Source organism: Homarus americanus, unplaced genomic scaffold (genome assembly GCF_018991925.1).
Source record: "Homarus americanus isolate GMGI-L3 unplaced genomic scaffold, GMGI_Hamer_2.0 scaffold33478, whole genome shotgun sequence".
NCBI classification, from domain to species: Eukaryota; Metazoa; Arthropoda; class Malacostraca; order Decapoda; family Nephropidae; genus Homarus; species Homarus americanus.
The window spans coordinates 1,613-21,408 of record NW_024714576.1 but is presented as its reverse complement, the minus strand read 5'-3'; the positions used below and the strand labels follow the sequence as shown (position 1 = coordinate 21,408).

Sequence of the window (19,796 nt, the reverse complement as noted above, 5' to 3'; positions counted from 1 at the left end):
AAGATCTCTGTGAGCTTTAAGAAAGGTCAAAGAAATTGCTGCCCAGTCAGGCTGGTTCTTTAGGCAGGCTATGTTTAGGGCACCTTTTCTAGCCCCCTCCCCATGTGAGGTGAGCTGAGTGGCTCCTCGAAAAGGCTGCTCAGTTGCACAGACAGGACCAGATTGCACTGCTGCCTAGATCCCAGTGCATAAACGACCATCTTATCTGTGCTGCCCATGTGCAGAGTTGTGACTAGAGACTCCCGGCAGTCATCTCTGCCTGTCCTCGTCGCCATGGGACTTTTGGGAGGAAGGAGATTTGATGATGATGAGAGGGATGATGAGCTGGATGTTAGTTGAGCGTGAGCTGATTTATGTGGTGAGGCAGGAGCGCAGGCTGCAACCACACCACTAGCGTAGCTAGGGGGGGGGCGGTCCGCCCCGGGCGGCACTTTTGGGGGGCGGCACTTTTGGGTCTGCTAATCACCCATATCTGCAGCTACTGGAGACGTTAATCCATCCCTTTGTATCGGCGGCAAGTTAATCCTTGTCGTGTCTGACCTAACACCTGACCCACATCATCACGGCCACGTCATGAGCTACGTACACCCTTGCTATGCTCCCCCCCCACACACACAACCTGTAACCTGTTGAGGATTAAGGAAACAACTTCAAACAAGTACGCCAGTGAGCTCATGTGGTGTGGGTCAGGTGTTAGGTCAGACACGACGAGGATTAACTTGCCGCCGATACAAAGGGAAGGATTAACGTCTCCAGTAGCTGCAAAACCATGTAGTCTCGGGTCATATCAGTTCATGTACAGCCGACCAATCCACCAGTTACAAGCAATTCACTTCAGTTCTGCACAAGTCTCCATCGTGACAAGACGAGGGGAGGCTAGACGACTTTATGTTCTCTTGTGTTTTCGATCCAGTTATTTACTTCGTTGGAAGACATAATACTATAAGGTAAGAAATATTAAAGTATTGGTTAAAAAATATTGATGTGACTTTTGCTGCGGAACTGAGATTAAATATTAAGATTTTGTTTCACAGCATTGCGATTTTATACTAAGACACTGTAGGGGTATCGAGATATTAATGTGGTCTAGCACTCAGGATGGAAGGAAACTCTAATGTGGTTTTCTTGTATAATATATAAGTTATATGATAGACAGTCTGGTGCGTGGAGCTTGCTGGAGGAAGTGTTGCTTGTTCAGGAAGATGGGCAGAATGAGAGTTGGTTGGTGAGGAAGCTCAGAGAAGGACAGCTGGTGGGTCGCCATGCTCGCTGGCGGGAGCGAGGACCGCCAGGCAGGCGAGGAGAAGCGAAGGCCGCCAGGCAGCGGCAGAGGAGGAGGTGTTGCTAGTTCAAGAAGAATGGTCTGACTGAATCTCAATGGAGAGACAGAGCTTATATACCCAGCAGCAGCCGCCATGAGTCATGTTGGGAAAACCCGAGAAGTCGCCGGTGAATAGTTTCGTTGCTAGGCAACGGCACGTTGGAATGTGATAGCAGGTGGTGGGCTGCTACACAGTTGTAGGCAGTTGTAGGGGAGACGTCCACTACAACACTATCCTCACTGGGGTACAGACAAAAGCCCCCCGACAAAAGCCACCCAGACAAAAGCCCCCTAGACGAAAGCCACCCAGACAAAAGCCCCCCCGACAAAAGCCACGGGGGGGCGGCAAACTCAAGGGCCGCCCCGGGCGGCACACACACTAACTACGCCACTGAACCACACATCTTGACTCTCCTTTTTCCTGATCCAGTGGTGCAAGGGTTGCAGTGACTGGGGAGAGGAAGAGTTGCAATGGACTGCCGATAGCTCAGTTTGTTGGGTTTCCCCTTAGTAGCCTATCCATCAGGCATTGTCTTCGTCCGTCGGTGTAGTCGTTGGGTTCCCATGGGGGTCACCTCTTCCTCTTATACCGCCGTTGGGGTCTTGCTGGAACTCTGTAAGCATGTCTGCCTGATGTGGGGCTCCACCAGATTTTTAATTCGGGGTTTACTCTTGTAGCCAGGGCCGTCCCTAGGAGGGTGCAGGGCCCGGGGCAACTCAGCCACTGTGGGGCCCCGGGAACATATGAATTACACGACAGCTCTTGGGAACTAAGTGTTTTTTTCTTTCGTTGTGGTTATCAGCATATGTATATATATATATATATATATATACTGTATATAAATAAATAAATATATATATATATATATATATATATATATATATATATATATATATATATATATATATATATATATATATATCTCCTGATAATCCAACTGGTGAGATGACCCGCCCGGTGAGCCCCGCACCTGAGCCCGAGCACTGGTAACCGAATCATATATGTGTAACAATATTTTTATGCCGCATGATATTTATATAATGAATAAATCTTCTAAGTTCAAAATTATTTTTTAGCTATTTTATTTTTCATTATTATAGTAATCATAACTATTATAAATAGATAATATATAAAGATATATAAAAAAGAATCCCTAACACATAAAGCTGGTGTTTGAGGGGCTCGGTGGTGTGTTCAGTAACTCAAACAACCACAAAGTTTAAGTCATAATACAAGAGCTGTCCTGTGGTTATGAGACACAAGATATTTGTTTTGTACCACCATGGAACCTGTAGAAGTTGTCAGGTGATTACTGTAGACTCTCTGATGTTTGTTAGGTGTATTGAAGGTAAAAACTAAATATACAAGAAATGATGTAATTGAATATGATGAATTGATATAATTTGTATTTTTGTTAATTAAATTGAGATTATTTGATGAATGTGTGAGGCCTGTGTATGTAGATCTTAATAGTCATCATAGTTAAGTGTTAGTACAGGACAGGAACACCCAGAGAAAACTTTCGTGTTTATTTTTTATTTTATTTATTGTTATTTAATTTCACCACTTACCAGTTTACTCGTCAATTGGGTGGTTAGCGTGTTAAGACCTTTAATGTACAAGAAACGGGGGTTAAATTTTACATCAGAAAAACAATTTCTCATATCAAAATAAAGAAACCTAACCAAACCTAACCAAAGCTAACCTAACCTAACCTAACCTAAACCAAGCTAACCAAACCTAACCTAACCAAAGCTAACCTAACCCCCCCGGTGAAGCCCTTGGCTAGCCGGGGTGCGAAGCCGAACCCCCCCAGTGGTGTCTCAGGCTACCCCACCAAGGCATAAAGTGTAGGGCCTAGGAATATTTTGTACACGTCTGTTTTATTCCGTAAAAACACCGCTTACCACAGTTTGGGCACTGTCTTCTTGGTTGCAGTAAGTGTTCGCTATTATTTTAAAATGTTTCAGGTCGCTTTTGATAGTGGTGGGTGTGAAGGAGATGCAGATTGATACCAAATTTTGACAAGTCTTTGTTGCACACACCTCAACCGCAGGTCGCAGTGTTGCACAAGTGAAGATAATGGCTGGTACCGTGACGTCTGGTAAAAAGCTGCTGAACCACCATTTACACGGTGAAAGTAGATCTGTGTTTCATTGTAAATATATTGAAAATGAACCACTCACAAAAATCGCTATTCTTAAAAATCGATAAATTTTTAAAAATAAAATATATCTGTAAGGGTTTGAAAAATAAATAACGTTATGGGGGAAAAACTAATATTTACCGGTGTTTGTTGGGCTCACACTAAGTAACACCCAGGCCTAAACCTAACCCTAAACCTAACCCAAAATCTAACTCTAACCTTAAACCTAACCCTAAACCTAGCCCTAAACCTAACCCTAACCTTAAACCTAACCCTAACCTTAAACCTAACCTTAAACCTAACCCTAAACCTAACCCTAACCTTAAACCTAACCCTAAACCTAACCCTAAACCTAACCTAACCCTAAACCTAACCTTAACCTAACCCTAAACCTAACCCTAAACCTAACCCTAAACCTAACCCTGACCCTAACCCTAAACCTAACCCTAAACCTAACCCTAAACCTAACCCTAAACCTAACCCTAACCCTAAACCTAAACCTAACCTATCCACCTGTGTGCTTGCCTTAATTGGACTAAACTACTGATTGCAAAACTTAAAATCCTAAATTGACTGGATGACCGAAACGATAATATTACCCTCCTTGTGTGTTAGGCTAATATAGAGGACTTCACAGCTACTTCCCCCGTCTCTGTAACAGCAAGTTCATCCATGGCAGATGTTAAGTTATGCCAGATTAGTTTAGTTTAGTTTAGTTTTGTCTAGTCTAGTTTAGGTGAGTTTAAGGTTAGGTTAGGTTAACCTGAACTTTTAAATAAACACTTTTTAACACATTTGCCATAACTACAATATTGTCCACTATAAAACATAGTGAAATTGTGGTCTTTTTAAATTCTTTTTCTATGAAAAATCAACGGCTGTGAAGTCGTAAACAATTACTGTGTCATAACCTAACCTAACCAAACCTAAAATAATCGTCTAAGTGGGATGGATAAAACTGTATGAAACACATTTGTTCAAGTGAGTGTGTTGTGGTGCTGAGAAAAAAAAGAGACCCATTTTTTATTTTCTATGTGTTATTTAATCATTTCCGACTTACGACCATTTCGACTCACGACCTGGATGTCGGTCCCTGACCCCGTCGTAAGTCGGGGAGCAGCTGTATCTCTGTTCGCTGGAATCCTTCAAACCCGGAGCTCTCTGATAGCCGGAATTTAAATTTTCTTGGAAAATCGTTCCCAAAGCCGGAATTTTCCGGAAAATTACAGCTTTGGGAATGGTTTTCTGAGGGGCACAATTTCTGGAAAATTCGAAAAAAATTTCAGATACCCGGAAAATTCTGGGGAAGGAGGATATTTTTTCGAGCTTGAGAGATGATGTACAGTAAGTCCTCGCTTAACGTCGGGGTTATGTTCCTAAAAATGCGACGTTATAAGAAACAACGTTAAGCGGATCAATTTCCCCCATAAGAAATACACTAGATAAAATACAGGAGTTACGTTCCTGAGCCTCCCTTTGCCCCATGAAATACATTACATATACAGAAAATCATTGCCATTTTTATAGAAAATAATGCATACATATACAACTACTAAGTTTGTATTGGTACACCGATGGGCGGAGGTGGTAGAGTGAGTGTGTGATGGGTAGTGAAGCGGAGGAGGAGGAGGGTGGGAGCGGAGGAGGGCAGGAGAGGAGGAGGGTGGTGAGTCACTGTGGCTGTGTCCTCCTCCTCCTGCGCTGACTGGGGTTCCTCTGCCACTGTTTGCTCCTCTTCCTTCGATCCTTCAACCTCTTCTATGTAATCAAACAAGGATCTGGCCTTATGCTGGATAACCATAAGGCTCACAGGGGCATTGCGTTGATTCTGGTCCTTCATCCACATTGCCAGCATCTTTTCCACTATTTCTATCACAGTGCTTCTAGTACGAGTCGTCTTAGTAGCATTGAGAGTAGTACCTCCAGCACTAACCTTAATCTTGTCAGCGTTGGTTCAGATAGTACGAACCGTTGTGGGGGTTAGACCATGCACAGAGGCTATGTCCACAGCACATTCCCCTTTTTCAAATTGGGTTAATACATCAATTTTCGTAGTAAGGGTAATGGTCTTGCGTTGCCTCTTCACTACACTAGCATCAGTAGCACTTGATGGGCACTTGGAAGCCATTTCAAATGGTTATAGTACAGCTTTAGAGCAAAAGCACTTGAGCACACACGAATGATGTGAAGTCGTAAGAAAGACTGGCTTGGCGTCGCTTGGGGACACTGTGACTTTCTGCGAGTGAGGGCAGCGCGTCGAGCCGAGAGAGTGTAGTGCGTCCAGATAAGAGCGGAGTGATGTGCAGTAGGAAGTAGTCCGTGACAACGCAAAACGACGTAGTATCGGATCACCGGGACGTTAAACGAATTTTTGGTCTCTAAAGTTTAGCGACGTTGTGTAGTACCGAAACAACGTTAAGCAGGACGACGTTATACGGGGATGCACTGTATTGCGCAATTTCTGGAACCTAGAATATTTTTTTGTTACCCAGAAAATTCCGGGAATAAGGGATTTTTCCAGGTTTGTGAGATGAAATATTGCATCATTCTGGAACGTCTGAGAACATTTTTCCGTAACCCAGAAAATTCTGGGGGTGGGGATTTTTTCCGGCTTTGAGAGTCGTTTCATGACCCAGAAATCTCTCATTCCCAGATGTGCACTGCACCAATTGTTCTGGCTAATGGGGATATTACTGTAGTGTATAATGTGTCTCCATATATCCTGGTTTATTCACTGATCAGTTGTCTAAGTGTACAAGTAACAAAATTGAGCCATCATATGTCACTCAAAATTACTGTAATAAATAACATTGTGAACGTATCTCCATATCAAATACTGTACTGTACTATGCGGTACAGTATGTTATAATGACCCCCATTTTAAGCTGATTTGTTGAAAGTTCTCTCTCTAGGTACACAAGGGGGCCTAACTGTACTGTACTGTACTGTACATGTCAGAATGCATATACCCCTAATTAGTGGTACAATAATTCTAATGAGGAAAATTCCTCATTATAAAATGTTCACTCTAAGTCGCCTTTTTCTGGAACATATCCTGACGTATAATAGAAACTTACCCCCTCCCCTGTATATTAGAAGTGAACAAAATTCATATCACTATGTGCTTTATTCTCCGGCCAGCTCCTAAATACAGTACTGTATAAGAAATAGTTTATATATTCTTATTTATATTAATACAGTAAATCAATTTTTTATTGCAGTGGTAAAGCTCTGTGGGGAGTTATATGTGGCACCTATGTTTTACCATCGGATGAAGTGGTTGGTGCAGAGCTACAGTTAGCTGCCCCACACTTGAGGGTTGGTTTGGCAGCATATAAAAAACCCACTGATAACCATTATAAAACATGGGCAGACACAGCAGAAGCCACACAGGCAGAAAAGGATTTTGTAAAGAAGCTCTCACAGTTGCTGGTAAGTAATGATTGGTTCAGATGGTAAGTAGGTACAGTGCTGTAATATAAAGGAGATTATACAGTAATTTCAAGCTTTTATAGAACTGTGTAGACTTTACATATGCATATTGTATTTTGTATATCACATTATAACTGTTTTGCTAGTTAATGTAACACAGTACTATGTAACTAAGGTTTACTCTTTATATCTTCTGTAGGATTTAGCTGCAGTCCATAGCTGGGAAGTGTTTCAGCTGTTCTTACTACATGAGTATCGAGGTGCAGAAGCCTCCTTAGTGGAGGTCTTGGCCAGCCAGCGTGACGAGGAAACTTTTCTGGCTCAGCTCTGGAGTTTTTATCTCAGTGATCGCTTACATCTTCTCCGCTGCCTGAGACACATTGTTGCAAATACAGCAAACCGACAACATCCTTACCAGGTATTTACCAAAATAAGTGAAAAGTGAATATGATGACTTAAGTGTACTGTACAGCATTGTATTTGATAGGTACTCCCCGACTTACGACCCGACTTACGACCTACTCGACTTACGTCCACCCGCACTTACGTATTTTCAAGTCCCAAAGTCAGTACACAGACAAAATTTTCATCTGTAATTCACTTTAAAATGGCTGGCAAGCTTAAAAGTGAGTGTTTTGTGGTGCTGAGAAGAAAAAGATTTTCTATGTGTTATTTAAGCATTTCCGATTTACGACCATTTCAACTTACGACCTGGATGTCGGTCCCTAACCCCGTCGTAAGTCGGGGAGTACCTGTACTGTACTGTACTGTCATTATCCAGGAGGGCTACTGAAAACTGGATCATTAGCACATACTGTAGGTGAAATACAGTAGGCTGAAGAATTTTTAATGGATAACAGACTAAATTTGTGATGATATTGGTGATTATACATAATTAGCTGTTGATGCTGTCTTTAGTTTATACAGTACAGTATTAGAAAGTGTTACAAATTTGTAGTTACATAATAAGTATGGAAATATAAAATTATATTCAAAGGTTTGGTCTTCCAGTGTAATGGAGAAAATGTTTACTGTAATGAGAATGTGGTGATACATAAATGAACATGAATGAGATTAATGTACGAACTTGTTGTATACAGTGGTTGAAAAGGTTGAAGCAGATGGTCATGAGATTAAAAAGGACCTCCAACTGGTGTGAAAAGGACCTCCAACTGGTGTGAAAATGTTGTAAATACAAAAGAGAAAGCTATAAAATGTGTAAATGTAATGCTTTCTGAAGTATAATTGTGATTAATTTTTAATGTAACTCTTTCGATATATTAAATTTATCATATTTATTAACTGGGGCAGATCCAGAAATATCAAAGAGGTGGGGGGTGGTTCCAAGAAGCTATGGCGAGCACAGTGAACCCAACCAGCTGTGTGTTTTTTTAAATCTAACCAATATCATGGGTATTTTTATGCTATTTTGAAGCCATGTGCACTTGATATTAGGAGATATTATGAGGTCAATAGTAATTACTTTTTACTATACAAAAATGCCTGAGTACTGCATTAAAGAATTTTTTTTTAATTTTCTGGTGAAAAGGGAAGGTCTTGACCCTCAGGAGCCCCCCCTCCCCCCTGGATCCACCCCTGATTAAATATGCTTAATTTACACAAAGAAATACAGTACTTATACGTCTTCTATATACATATTTATATAATTGCATTTCAGAGTTTGTTTGGTGACTTCATGCAGGATGTCCTGGACAAGGATGGTACTCTTGGGGAGAGTCTAGTGCAGCAAGTATTACTGTGTACCAGAATGGTTTCCCCAACCCCTCAGACTCATGGCCCACATTTGCCCTCTCATGGCCCTCATACATGGCTGGCCCACCACCTGGCAGAACTGCGAGAAGTACTGGCCACTCTCCTTGTATACTATGGCAGCACCACTCGCTCTCCTACTCCTGACACATTTAAGAAACTTGTTCAGCTGGCACAGGTAATGTTACTTTACTGTTTTTTCTTTATTTGTGGATTTAATTTCTTACAGTATGGATATTTGTCTTGAGTAACAACATATATTTTCTGCACAATAATGAGGTAGATTGGTTCCCACATATTAGCACCTGTTTATTATTTATACACCTCTTGTAATCAAGGAGTGTTAGCTGACAAAAGGAGAACATAATCATGTCATCATAACTGTCATTCCTTCAGTCAAGATTTAATTTTTTGTTTTTATGAAAATAATAATTTTAAAAGTTACAAATAATTGAGTGAAAGGTTCCTATTAAAAGAATTGCCTTAATAGAGACAGTACTTTAAATGACTTTTGGTCTTTTGGGTGTAAATTTGCTGCTGCTATTCTAAATCTTTATTAACCTGTTGTAGGGAGGAGGACTGGCTGGGCGGTCAGAGATTCAAGAGGGTTTGCGGGACAGCCATGGCCCCTTAGTGGAGGCCCTTGATGCTACACATATGCTTCTACTTATCCTTGCCATTAATGCTGATTCTCCTACAAGGTTAGTACAGGTTTCCACAACAAACATGTGTACGGTGCTCCAAGATTAAAGGAACTATTTGATGCTAGGTTTACTTAAGAACTGGTCTCAGGAGTTAGGTTGTGTAGTTCTATGTGGTATAGGTAAGAAGAGTCTCTCATAGCATAAAGGACCAGTAGCTAAGTCCTGTGCTGCAAACCATATTTTGCCGGGTATAGGACAACTGTGTTTTTTTTTAGTCCTATATACTGTAATTAGATACAGTATTGAGTGCATTACTTCTTTTTTGTATTGTCTTGAAAAGTTTTCCTTTCAAGAAATGCTAAACAGTCAGGAGAGTGAATATAGCCTGGATATATTCACAGTGTTTTCTTAATATGACCCATGAATCCTAACTACAAACTCTTTACTAATACCATCTTGAAATGAGTGACATTTATATGGTGAATGGGAGCAAGTCAAGTGTAGAATTTGCAGGGGAATTAGATGGGTTATGCAGATGTATGAATTGAAGAGAATTGGTTGGGTGAGATTTGTGCGTAGGATGAAGGTACAGGATGCCCTTCAAATTCGCGGGAGTTAGGTTCTCAAAATGGCTGCGAATCGCCAAGCCCTCGAATAACATTTGCTGGGGGGGGGGGTTACATTTTTACTTGTGTACAAAGAAATGTATGTTCCCTTTATGTGTTTGCCCTCATGACAACCTTTTTTTTTTTACCCTACCATTTTGTTATTATTATTATTGATATTGTGTGTGTGTGTGCTATTTTATACAAATAAATAATAATAGAAAATCTTCTCACAAATAATCAAGAAACAAATGTATTAAATGTTGAGTCTACCTCAAGTCCATTCATTAGCTGTAGTAACAAAAGCACGGAGTAGGCGTGAGGTATACTCAACATTTTTATACATTGTTCGAAACCAGCTGAGCCCTGTGTAACCATGTGTTTTGTGTGTGTGTTTCTGCACACACACACACACACACACACACACTGCATCGCCCAGCCAAGAGTCCAAGGCATTACCTGAGCTACTACCCGAGACATGCAGGTCAACTTGTGGCCTTGCAACTCCCTCCCTAGACCCTCCTCCCCACTGAATATCAACAAGTTCTACTTAAGAGTTTGCCCAATTTCATTTAGGAAAGGCGGAACCAGTGTTAAGCAGGGTGAACAGTGCTTAAGTCAGTGAGGCAGCTCAACAGTAACAGTCATTGCCCAAGTTAGCATACACAGAGGTGAGGTCCCAGGCACCCGTGATGCCAGCCCGTGAGATCAACAACAACCAGCGATGTGTTAATCCGTCCTCGATGGGAGGCCCTTGGACCACCTCTCTCATATAACACCATCTGTGGGGTACTACACCACATGAGGTCCCTCATAACACCATCTGTGAGAGTAACTATTACACACCACGTGAGTCCCTCCTAACACCATCTGGGAGAAGTGCACACCCGTCCCAGGTCCCTCCGCACCATCTGTAGAGGTTACTACACCCACGTGAGGTCCTCATAACATATCTGTGAAGTGCTACCACATCCAGGTCTCTCAGCAGCACCATCTGTGAGGGAATTACCACACCACGTGAGGCCCCCATAACACCATCCCTACAGGCCTAACACCATCTGTGAGGGAATTACTACACCACGTGGGCCCCTCATAACACCATCTGTGAGGGAATTACTACACCACGTGAGGCCCCTCATAACACCATCTGTGAGGGAACTACTACACCACGTGAGGTCCCTCCTAACACCATCTGGGAGGGAGTTACTACACTACGTGTTTGCTGTTCAACACCTACATTAATCTGTATGTTCACTGTATGTTCCTTCTACCTTTCTCTAATGAAGGCTTTTGTTAAACCACCAATGTATGTAATAAGTCATTTATGTCCAATGTATATTTTCAGCCTTCGGGCTGCAGAACTTTTTCAATAAACCGTTAATTATTATTATTATTATTATTATTACACACATATATACAATACAGGTAAAGGAAATGACTGTCTCTAAAACGAATGGCTCCCTGTCCTGGCTGCGAAAATGCCAGCAACTTTAAAAGTACCCTTACACATTCTTGGGTACATCCAGGGTGTCATCCGCGAATAATAGAGGACTGTGAATTAAGAGTCCGCAAATTTGAAGGGCACTCTGTACTGTAGTTCTTAGAAAGAGGCTTAGCAGTAAGTACTGTATGATGAAACAGAATAACCACGGGGAAGATAAGATTAATATAGTATATAATGAAGAAGATTATGGTATATACTTCACCTAAAGAAAGGTTGGAGTGAAGTAAACCTCATTGGAATTTGGTTGAATGAGTAATTGGGTTGTTAGGGGGGATGAGTATGTTACTGTTGTATAGTAGAGAATTGGTAGATATTTGTGTGGGTGGTTGGGCAAGGGAAACTCACTTAAGAAATCATCATATTGTGCATAATGGTTTATTATGAAGCTGTCAGGATCATATAAATCTGCATTGTTATTGTTTTATTCAAGGTGAGTTCTAGATACATGGATTTACTGAACAAGTGTTATGGTTTCATATTAGGTACGGCAACTATGTCCCCACCCACACGGTTCGAGGTGACATATAAGATGGCCCCTGTGTGTCATACAACTCTCTCTCACATTCTTCAATTGAGTTAGCTTTAAAGATAATGTTCAACAGTTAATACATTAGCTTTAAAGATATGTTCAACAGTTAATACATTAGCTTTAAAGATATGTTCAACAGTTAATACATTAGCTTTAAAGATATGTTCAACAGTTAATACATTGTGTTGATTGAGAATGCCAGTCTTAATGAGAATCTGAAAAGAAAAGAAAATATGATAAAAAAATGACTACAAAAATGGCAACAGGACTTATTAGTGATCACAGAAGTATATATTTGACGGACATACTGTATACTAAACCTTATGTCATTGTAAGCTTAATCCAATGTTTCTAAATTTTATTCCTAGGTAAATAGTTGTTTAATAAGCTTGTTATCATTGAGTGCACATAGCTGGTTTTAAATCACTGCTTTATTATCTGACTTATTCAGTGTTAGAGTTACAGGTCTGTTATTTTATTCAGGGTCCATAAATTGAAATAACAAAAAAATCTTGTGGTTTATAGTATTACTGCAGTCAAGGCAAACTCTCAACAATAATCAACTCTGAAATGAATGTAGGAGAGACTTACATTAGACTATACTGTACATTATTGTGGGTTTGAGATTAAGATTAGAATTTTTATTAGCCTTTATAACTTCCATTGTGTATCATCATATATCATTTATATTCTACAATAACCTATTCTTACTTTGTTTCTGGTTATGCTTGATCCATAAAATCATTAAATAATGAAAGTGACATCACACCCCTAGTGCAATATTGGTCCACCCATGACAGCTTATAATAAAATTTTGTATAACTCCTCAAGCTCAGTACTTCTCACAGGGTCTCAATATTTACCTTAACAAAAACTGAGTGTTTTAGGTATGTTTATAGATGCTGAAATGTATAAGGTAATCTGAAACTTTAGATGCTTATCAGTAATAAGTGTTAAATCATAATTACAGTGGTCACAACCTATGTGATAGCGGATGGGTAAGCAAATTAGATCCCATCATGGCTGGGCTTGGTGCCCGAACACCTCACCTTGCTCCATTACTAGCCTGGGCTGTGCTGCAGTTACGAACAAGTGGTGGGACATCCTCAGGCCACCCTAAAATATACCATAAGCTTGCCCAGCGTGCTTTACATGGGAATGTCTTTGGCTATCTTCAAACAGCCCTGAATAATACTGCTATTAAGGTAAGCTTAAGCAAAGCAAGATGTGTTGGACACCTGTTTTATGCTGGATCAAAGTTACCATACTGGCTCTTAAATTTTCTTAAGTGTGCTATCCTCACAAGTCTCATAATACCTGTGTTACTATTTTTCCATAGATTTGATTCATAGAATGATTTAACATGTGTATTCACAAGTTAATTTATTTGCAGATGAAATTCATAATCATTAATAACCTAAGCATAGTAATAATATTGATAGAATACCTTATCAAAGTACAAGGGAGGGCAGAGTTAGACTATAGAAAATACTGTAGTTAGTAGTTATATGTGACTCATTGAACTTAGAAAAGATGTGGATATTGAGATCAAGTTAAGCCAAGTGAATGATAATTTAGAAGGTACAGTGATTGAAAAGGGAAGAGAGTATTAGAGAATAATGTACAGGTTTGGAGAGATAGAAGGTTTACTCCAAAAATTATTGTAAGGGATTGTATCATAATGTGGAAGAAGAAATACTGGTAGTAGTTAGGGTGTCTGAAGAATTGTAACATATGCCAGAGATTACTGTAGTCCTAGTATTGTATTGTTGGTTTTTATTATATTGTACAAGGGCAAATCCAGGGGGGTCCTGGGGGTCCGGACCCTCCTTTTCATCAGAAAATTCCAATACTTTTTCTTTAATGCAGTATTGTACTCAGGCATTTTTGTATAGTAAAAAGTAATTACTATTGACCTCAGAATATCTCTTAATATTAAATGCACATGGCTTCAAAATGGCCTCAAAATGCCCATGATATTGGTCAGATTTAAAAAACTTCTGGGAGAGTTTAGTTTACAACACCCTTCCTCTGACTCCTCCCCCCCCCCCCACCACTCTACCCCCCCAAAAAAAATTAAGAAAGGATTTGCCGAGTCCCTACCACATGATAGTGTGATGATACTCAGTGGCCTAAATGAATACAGTACAGTACAGTATGGGCAGTTGTTGGTTTGTGAATATCTGGCACATGAACATTTACTTTATAACCAGGTTTCCATCTTTCAAACGTTCATTCCGCTCATACAAACACCGTTTTTAAACACACCGCCACCAATCAGAGAAACACTGGAGTCCAAACACTTGAATGCAGAAATATGAACACTGTGCAGGCAAACTTCTCCTTACTTCTGCACACAGTTGTTCTCCCATCTGCTTTGTTTGAGTGGTGCCATACACCTTTTGTGCAGTTTTGTGGTTTTACACTGATCATTCTGATTTTTTTTTTTTTTTCATTTACTGTACAGTCGACTACAGGAATAAGTATACACACTGTAGCTGTAAGGTCCGAAAATGGTCTGGTAACGTTGAAACTGTGCATCCAGACGTATGATGAAACTCGGCTCTACCACCTGTTATCTCTGACTATTTTCTGTTTCCCCTTCTTTATTCTTCTATTTACTCCTCTTCCTTCCTTTACTAATCCAAACATCAGTAAAATAAAAAGTAGGGTAAGAGAAAAAGTGGGGAGGAGGAGGGAGCTGTACGATAACTGCAATCCCGTTCAGCAACAAGTTTACTACCATTGGATACAATATATTACTTGTAATATAAACACAAGACACTAGTAAAACATTCACAACAAATGTATTTATAACATTTGTAGGAATAAAACATAAACTACAGGTCATTTTGTAATTTTGTCTGTTCTGTTCAGGACAGTGTTACCAGATATTTTGTCTCAAACACAAACCGTAGGTGTATACTTATTCTTGTGGCCGACTGTACCTTTTACTATTATAATATTAATTTAATCATTTCTTTCCATAACTAAATTTAGTTATGTGGTTTTTTACTTGCATCTGGATACCAATTAATTATTTATACCATTGTTTCAGTGGCTTATGCTGTATTGATCCAATTTATAAACACATTTTCAGGAAGGCATGAAATTCATAAACTGGGGACTGCCTGTATTCTACTTATGATCATTTCCTTCCTTGTCCTCAAAGAACAACAGTTCAGATAAAATGAAAGTTATTTTGTTTTTGAGGCATATAACTATGATTTATGTACAACACATCTGTTTTGATGTTTTTAGTCATTAATTCATCATGTTGTCAGGGAGATGAATTACTTCTACGTCTTGGATCATCTGTTGTGTATTCCTTGGTGTGTGCAGCTGCTGGCTCCTTGGATTTGGACAGGGTAGACTATTTACCAGTCTTAAATTCTCTAGCCAAGAACTGCCTCGCACACGACCCCCCTGCACATCTCTTTTGGTCTGAAGAAGGTTAGTAATTTAAAAAGAAAATACCTACTGCTTAGAGACTGAAAAATGTCAAGTACAGTATATATTAATTAATCTCAGTCACCCATACAGACACAGATTTTTAAGGTGTAGTGATGTGTCTTATTCTCAAGGATTAGTTTTTTATTTATGTATAACACAACTGCTCGAAATCTATGAGATCAAAAATACAAGTTATGTTGAGGAACCTATGTATCTTACTCCAGAACTGTGTCAACTTTTCCCCAATTACATTGACTCATGTAGCACGAGGATGTCAGAACATGGGAGTTCATTTTATTTTACTTTTGTTCACTGATTGTACCAAATTATCAGACAAGCTCTATATCTTCAGTAGGTTAACATAAATAATACTTGATTATATGCATTTTAATAGACCGTTTCTTTCCATCTTAATACAGTGCTGTCTGTAGTTTCATCAACTATTGCTAGCCCTTAAGAGATTATCCGGAATGTTCATTCCATGAAGCCTAAACGCTGGAATTAATATTTCCACTTATTTAGTTTTATTTATTTTTTCAACTGAATGGTGAATGTTGTTTTAATGAAATAAAAATAATAAGTCAGTTGTATTTTAACCCAAATATTTAGCATTGAAAATCAGTTTCTTGCCTTATGCTATGATGATTATGTCTGAGCTTGGTGCAGGGCTGGCAGGATCACGGGGTCCACGCCACGCTGTGCCGCTCCACAACAATAACAAATAACCCTCATGATTGGCGAGATATTTTATCAAATTTTTAAATAATGTAGTTTTATTTGAATGCTCAGAATGAAGGGAATTTTCTTGAAAGTCCCTGGGATTGAACATTCCAGCTGACAGGGAGATAGATTACTGTACAGTATATATCCCAACCAAGCATTGAGCATTATTTCCTCTGTTTAAATAGTTTTTGATTATTGATACCTGGGAATGGAAATTACCTGCAAAAATTACTGATGAATGATTTCAATTTTAAGGTGGAGGAGCTGGTCTGCTGTTACCGCAGGCATTACAAGTATTCCCACATGACGTTGAACCCTTATTATCTCTCACTACGGCTCTGGCTCTGGCAAACCCTGAGAGTTGTCATAAGGTTGGTAACATTGGAAAAATTTGGTAATTTACATCACAGGGAAGTGCAAAGATATTTACCTGTATATAAAAATGCACCAGATTTTGCCAGTTCTGGTGAAATTTGGCGAAATTTCTTGGGAGATCCTTTTGAGACCCACTTTTCTAAAAAGGGTGAGTTTGATTCTCCTTCACACACTCCTCTCATGCTACAACATTACACAGTGCAGGTACAGTTGCCAGCACAGGGCAACTGTACCTCACACTCTACAGAGAAGTCATTGAAATCACTGCTACTCTATTCAAAGGCTTATTCTTCATTTCTTAACAAAACTTGTGATATGACACGTTTGGTAGATTAAAGTTACATGGGGCCCCCAAATTCTTGGGGGTTATGTTCTCAAAATGGCTGCGAATCGCTAAATCAGTGAATAACATTTGCTAACGGGGGGGGGGGGGTGTTACATTTTTACTTGTGTACAAATAGATGTATATTCTCTTTATGTGTTTGCCCTTAGGACATTTATTTCTTTTATCCTGTATTGTATATGTGTGTGTGTGTGTGTGTGTGTGTGTTTGTGTTTAGACACACACATATATATATAATATAGGTAAAGGAAATTACTGTCTCTAGAACGAATGGCTCCCCATCCCGGCTCAAAAATGCTGACAACTTCAAAACTACCCACAGACATTCTTGGGTATATCCAAAGTGTCATCCGCGAATAATAGAGGACCGCAAAAAAAAAATCCACAAATTTGGGGGGCCCCCTGTACTATTTAAAGCGGATTGATGAAAGATGTGTAGAACTAGTCACACTTGTTTTACAAGACAAAAATCTTGTTATGTTAAAAAATGTATTTGGCAAAGAAAAAAATGGAATTGTAGATAACAGTAGAGGTAAATTTTGAAGACTGAGAAATGCCTAATAAAAATAATGAATTTAGATGTGGTTACAGCGATGCTGTCTCCTGAACAGCTGTTGCTTATAGATTATACAAACATTTATCAGGTGAATTAAATCAAGATTAAGAGATTGTGAAATCTATTAAGGTAGAAAAATTATTCCTACTAAGTGTATTTTTCTTTTTCTCTTCTATATTGGACGTAGCAGAAAAGACCTTGCAGTGCCAAGGTTTTCAGCACCTTATTGGGAGTTTCTGTTTTGTTGTAACATAATCCCTGTCTTTGTCTTGCCCTCTTGCTTGATATACTGTTTTCCCAGAAGTTTAATTTTGGTTTGCAGTTATTGTGATTTTCTCTCATTTGAAAAGCATCACTTTACTTGTGTTGTATAGCCTCATTATAATTAAATATAGCATTATTATATAATAGACAGTGATTCAGGCAACTGACTGATGGAAATTGTTTTATTTATTTGTATATTTTAATCTTCACAGGTGGTGGAACTTCTCAGTGAACTTCCATCTATCACTTGGGTTGTTCCTGAAGCCGAGTCTCAAAATATACAGATACGGTTAAGTGATTGTTATACTACAGGTCCTCTACACTTGATGCCAACAGTGACAGTAGCAACACATACACGTGGAATGTTGATTTCAACTGAACCATTGGTTGTGATGTGGCAGATGGAAACAAATGCCTGGCAGGGACTCCTTGCTATCATGAAGCTGCTTGACAATGAGGTAAATACTTTAATGTATGATAATTTCTTATTTATTTTTTATTTTCAGGGCTTAAAATTAACCTTAGCATGATATCCCAGGGACATAAATAATCAGAATTGAGTCACTTTAGATTCAGTAGACATAATCATTGACACTCAGTGGTTTTTGTTTTTGTTTTTAATTAAGGAACAGGACCAGAGGTCAAGATTACTGTTGCTAAGAATAAAGTTTTGGTCAAAATGTGGGAGGGAGATCACTGGACTTTATTTGGCTATTTTCAGAGCTTTTATTCTTGAATGAAAGAAGTTTGGTCCACAAATACGATAAAGAGAGACTTACTGAAGGGATTTAAACAGTTTGATGTACAGTAACTACACTTTGGCTAACATAAAGACATTTTGTTGCGGGTTTATTACTCTTTGACTACTGGGACATAGTCATCAGCCATCTCACTTATGTATTTGTAGGTGTATTAACCCAAAACTTTTAAATGAATTTAATCTGAAAAATTTGAATTGATTATTTTGAAACTTTACAGGCATTATTATTACCAGCCATGCATATGGGGATTTAGGCATTATCCTTACTAGATACTTTAAGAGTAATGAAGAGATCAGTATGTTCCATGTGCACATTGCTCCTGGCAGTAGACAGTTGGTATTCATAGATATACCAGCAGCCATAAAACTCCTATACCTGTTACATGGGTATTACTATTTAAGTTTAATTTTCAATAAATATTTTAAGTGTAATATTTCTAGTGTTTTTTGTGTATTTTTTTTTATATGAGGATAACATCACAGGAGAGAGCATATTTTTGGATGAGTGGTACATTGGCTGTGTGACTAATTTTAAACAATCACAGTAATGACAAATTAAGGAGTATGTATTGAAGCATTGTTATCTACCATTGTGAAGGTGGGTGGTGGAGCAAGTCTGTTGGACCCCAGACTTATAACAGCAGTGTCCGCCACCATGCGCCTTCTCTCTTCTGTGTTAACTACTGTGCCCACTCAGCTGCCAGCCCTCATTCACTTTGTGCATCAAACTGTTGGATTACTTCACAAGTAAGTCATAAAATATTTCAGTTGTATGTCATGGTATGTAGTTTATGGAGTTCTTTCAGGTTGATAAGGTGTAAGCTTTGTGTGTCCTTAGCCTGTAAATGCTCTAAATGAACAAAGGGGTTGCTGTACCTTATTTATTAAAACTTGGATGTAAGTAAATTCCTTGTTTTTAAACCCTGTGTTCCGTACTATCAGTCTCTCTCATCACATTTTACAGTTTCTTTCCATTCCATCCTTTCCTGGTACAATGCTATACTCTTAAATTTCTCTACAGTTTTCTTCACTTTCCTTTCATCAACTCAAAATATTATGTATTTTAGTAATGTACAGTACCGGGTATATTATATTACCTTCATGATAAGGCTTTCAATGTGTCGTAATTGTATACACTAGTACCTCAACATTTGTGAGGGATACGTTCCTGGGACACCTGCAAATGTAGAATTTGGGGAATAACGTTCTTTAATACCCTATGTTTAATATTATAGTGTACCATAAATTAAGGAAAAAAAAAGAAAAGGAAAAACACTTAAGCCCTCTAAATATTACACAGGTATGTATAGTTACTTTATACAGCTGTGTTATGTGTCAGTTAAAAATAAATTAATGAGAAGCAAGTAAAT

The 19,796-nt window shown here is 38.9% G+C and overlaps 1 protein-coding gene across 1 annotated transcript; it reads left to right on the top strand.

The window, feature by feature from the left end:
* The first annotated feature begins 2,494 nt into the window (after positions 1-2,494).
* Positions 2,495-19,192, top strand: LOC121879079 (nucleoporin NUP188-like). The gene is made up of 10 exons (XM_042385582.1): positions 2,495-2,627; positions 6,690-6,900; positions 7,100-7,318; positions 8,579-8,848; positions 9,241-9,371; positions 12,923-13,157; positions 15,237-15,405; positions 16,384-16,499; positions 17,879-18,124; positions 19,025-19,192. Exons 1-10 carry the CDS (start codon positions 2,605-2,607, stop codon positions 19,175-19,177), a joined length of 1,773 nt encoding a protein of 590 aa, XP_042241516.1. The 5' UTR covers positions 2,495-2,604; the 3' UTR covers positions 19,178-19,192.
* Positions 19,193-19,796: the final 604 nt, after the last annotated feature.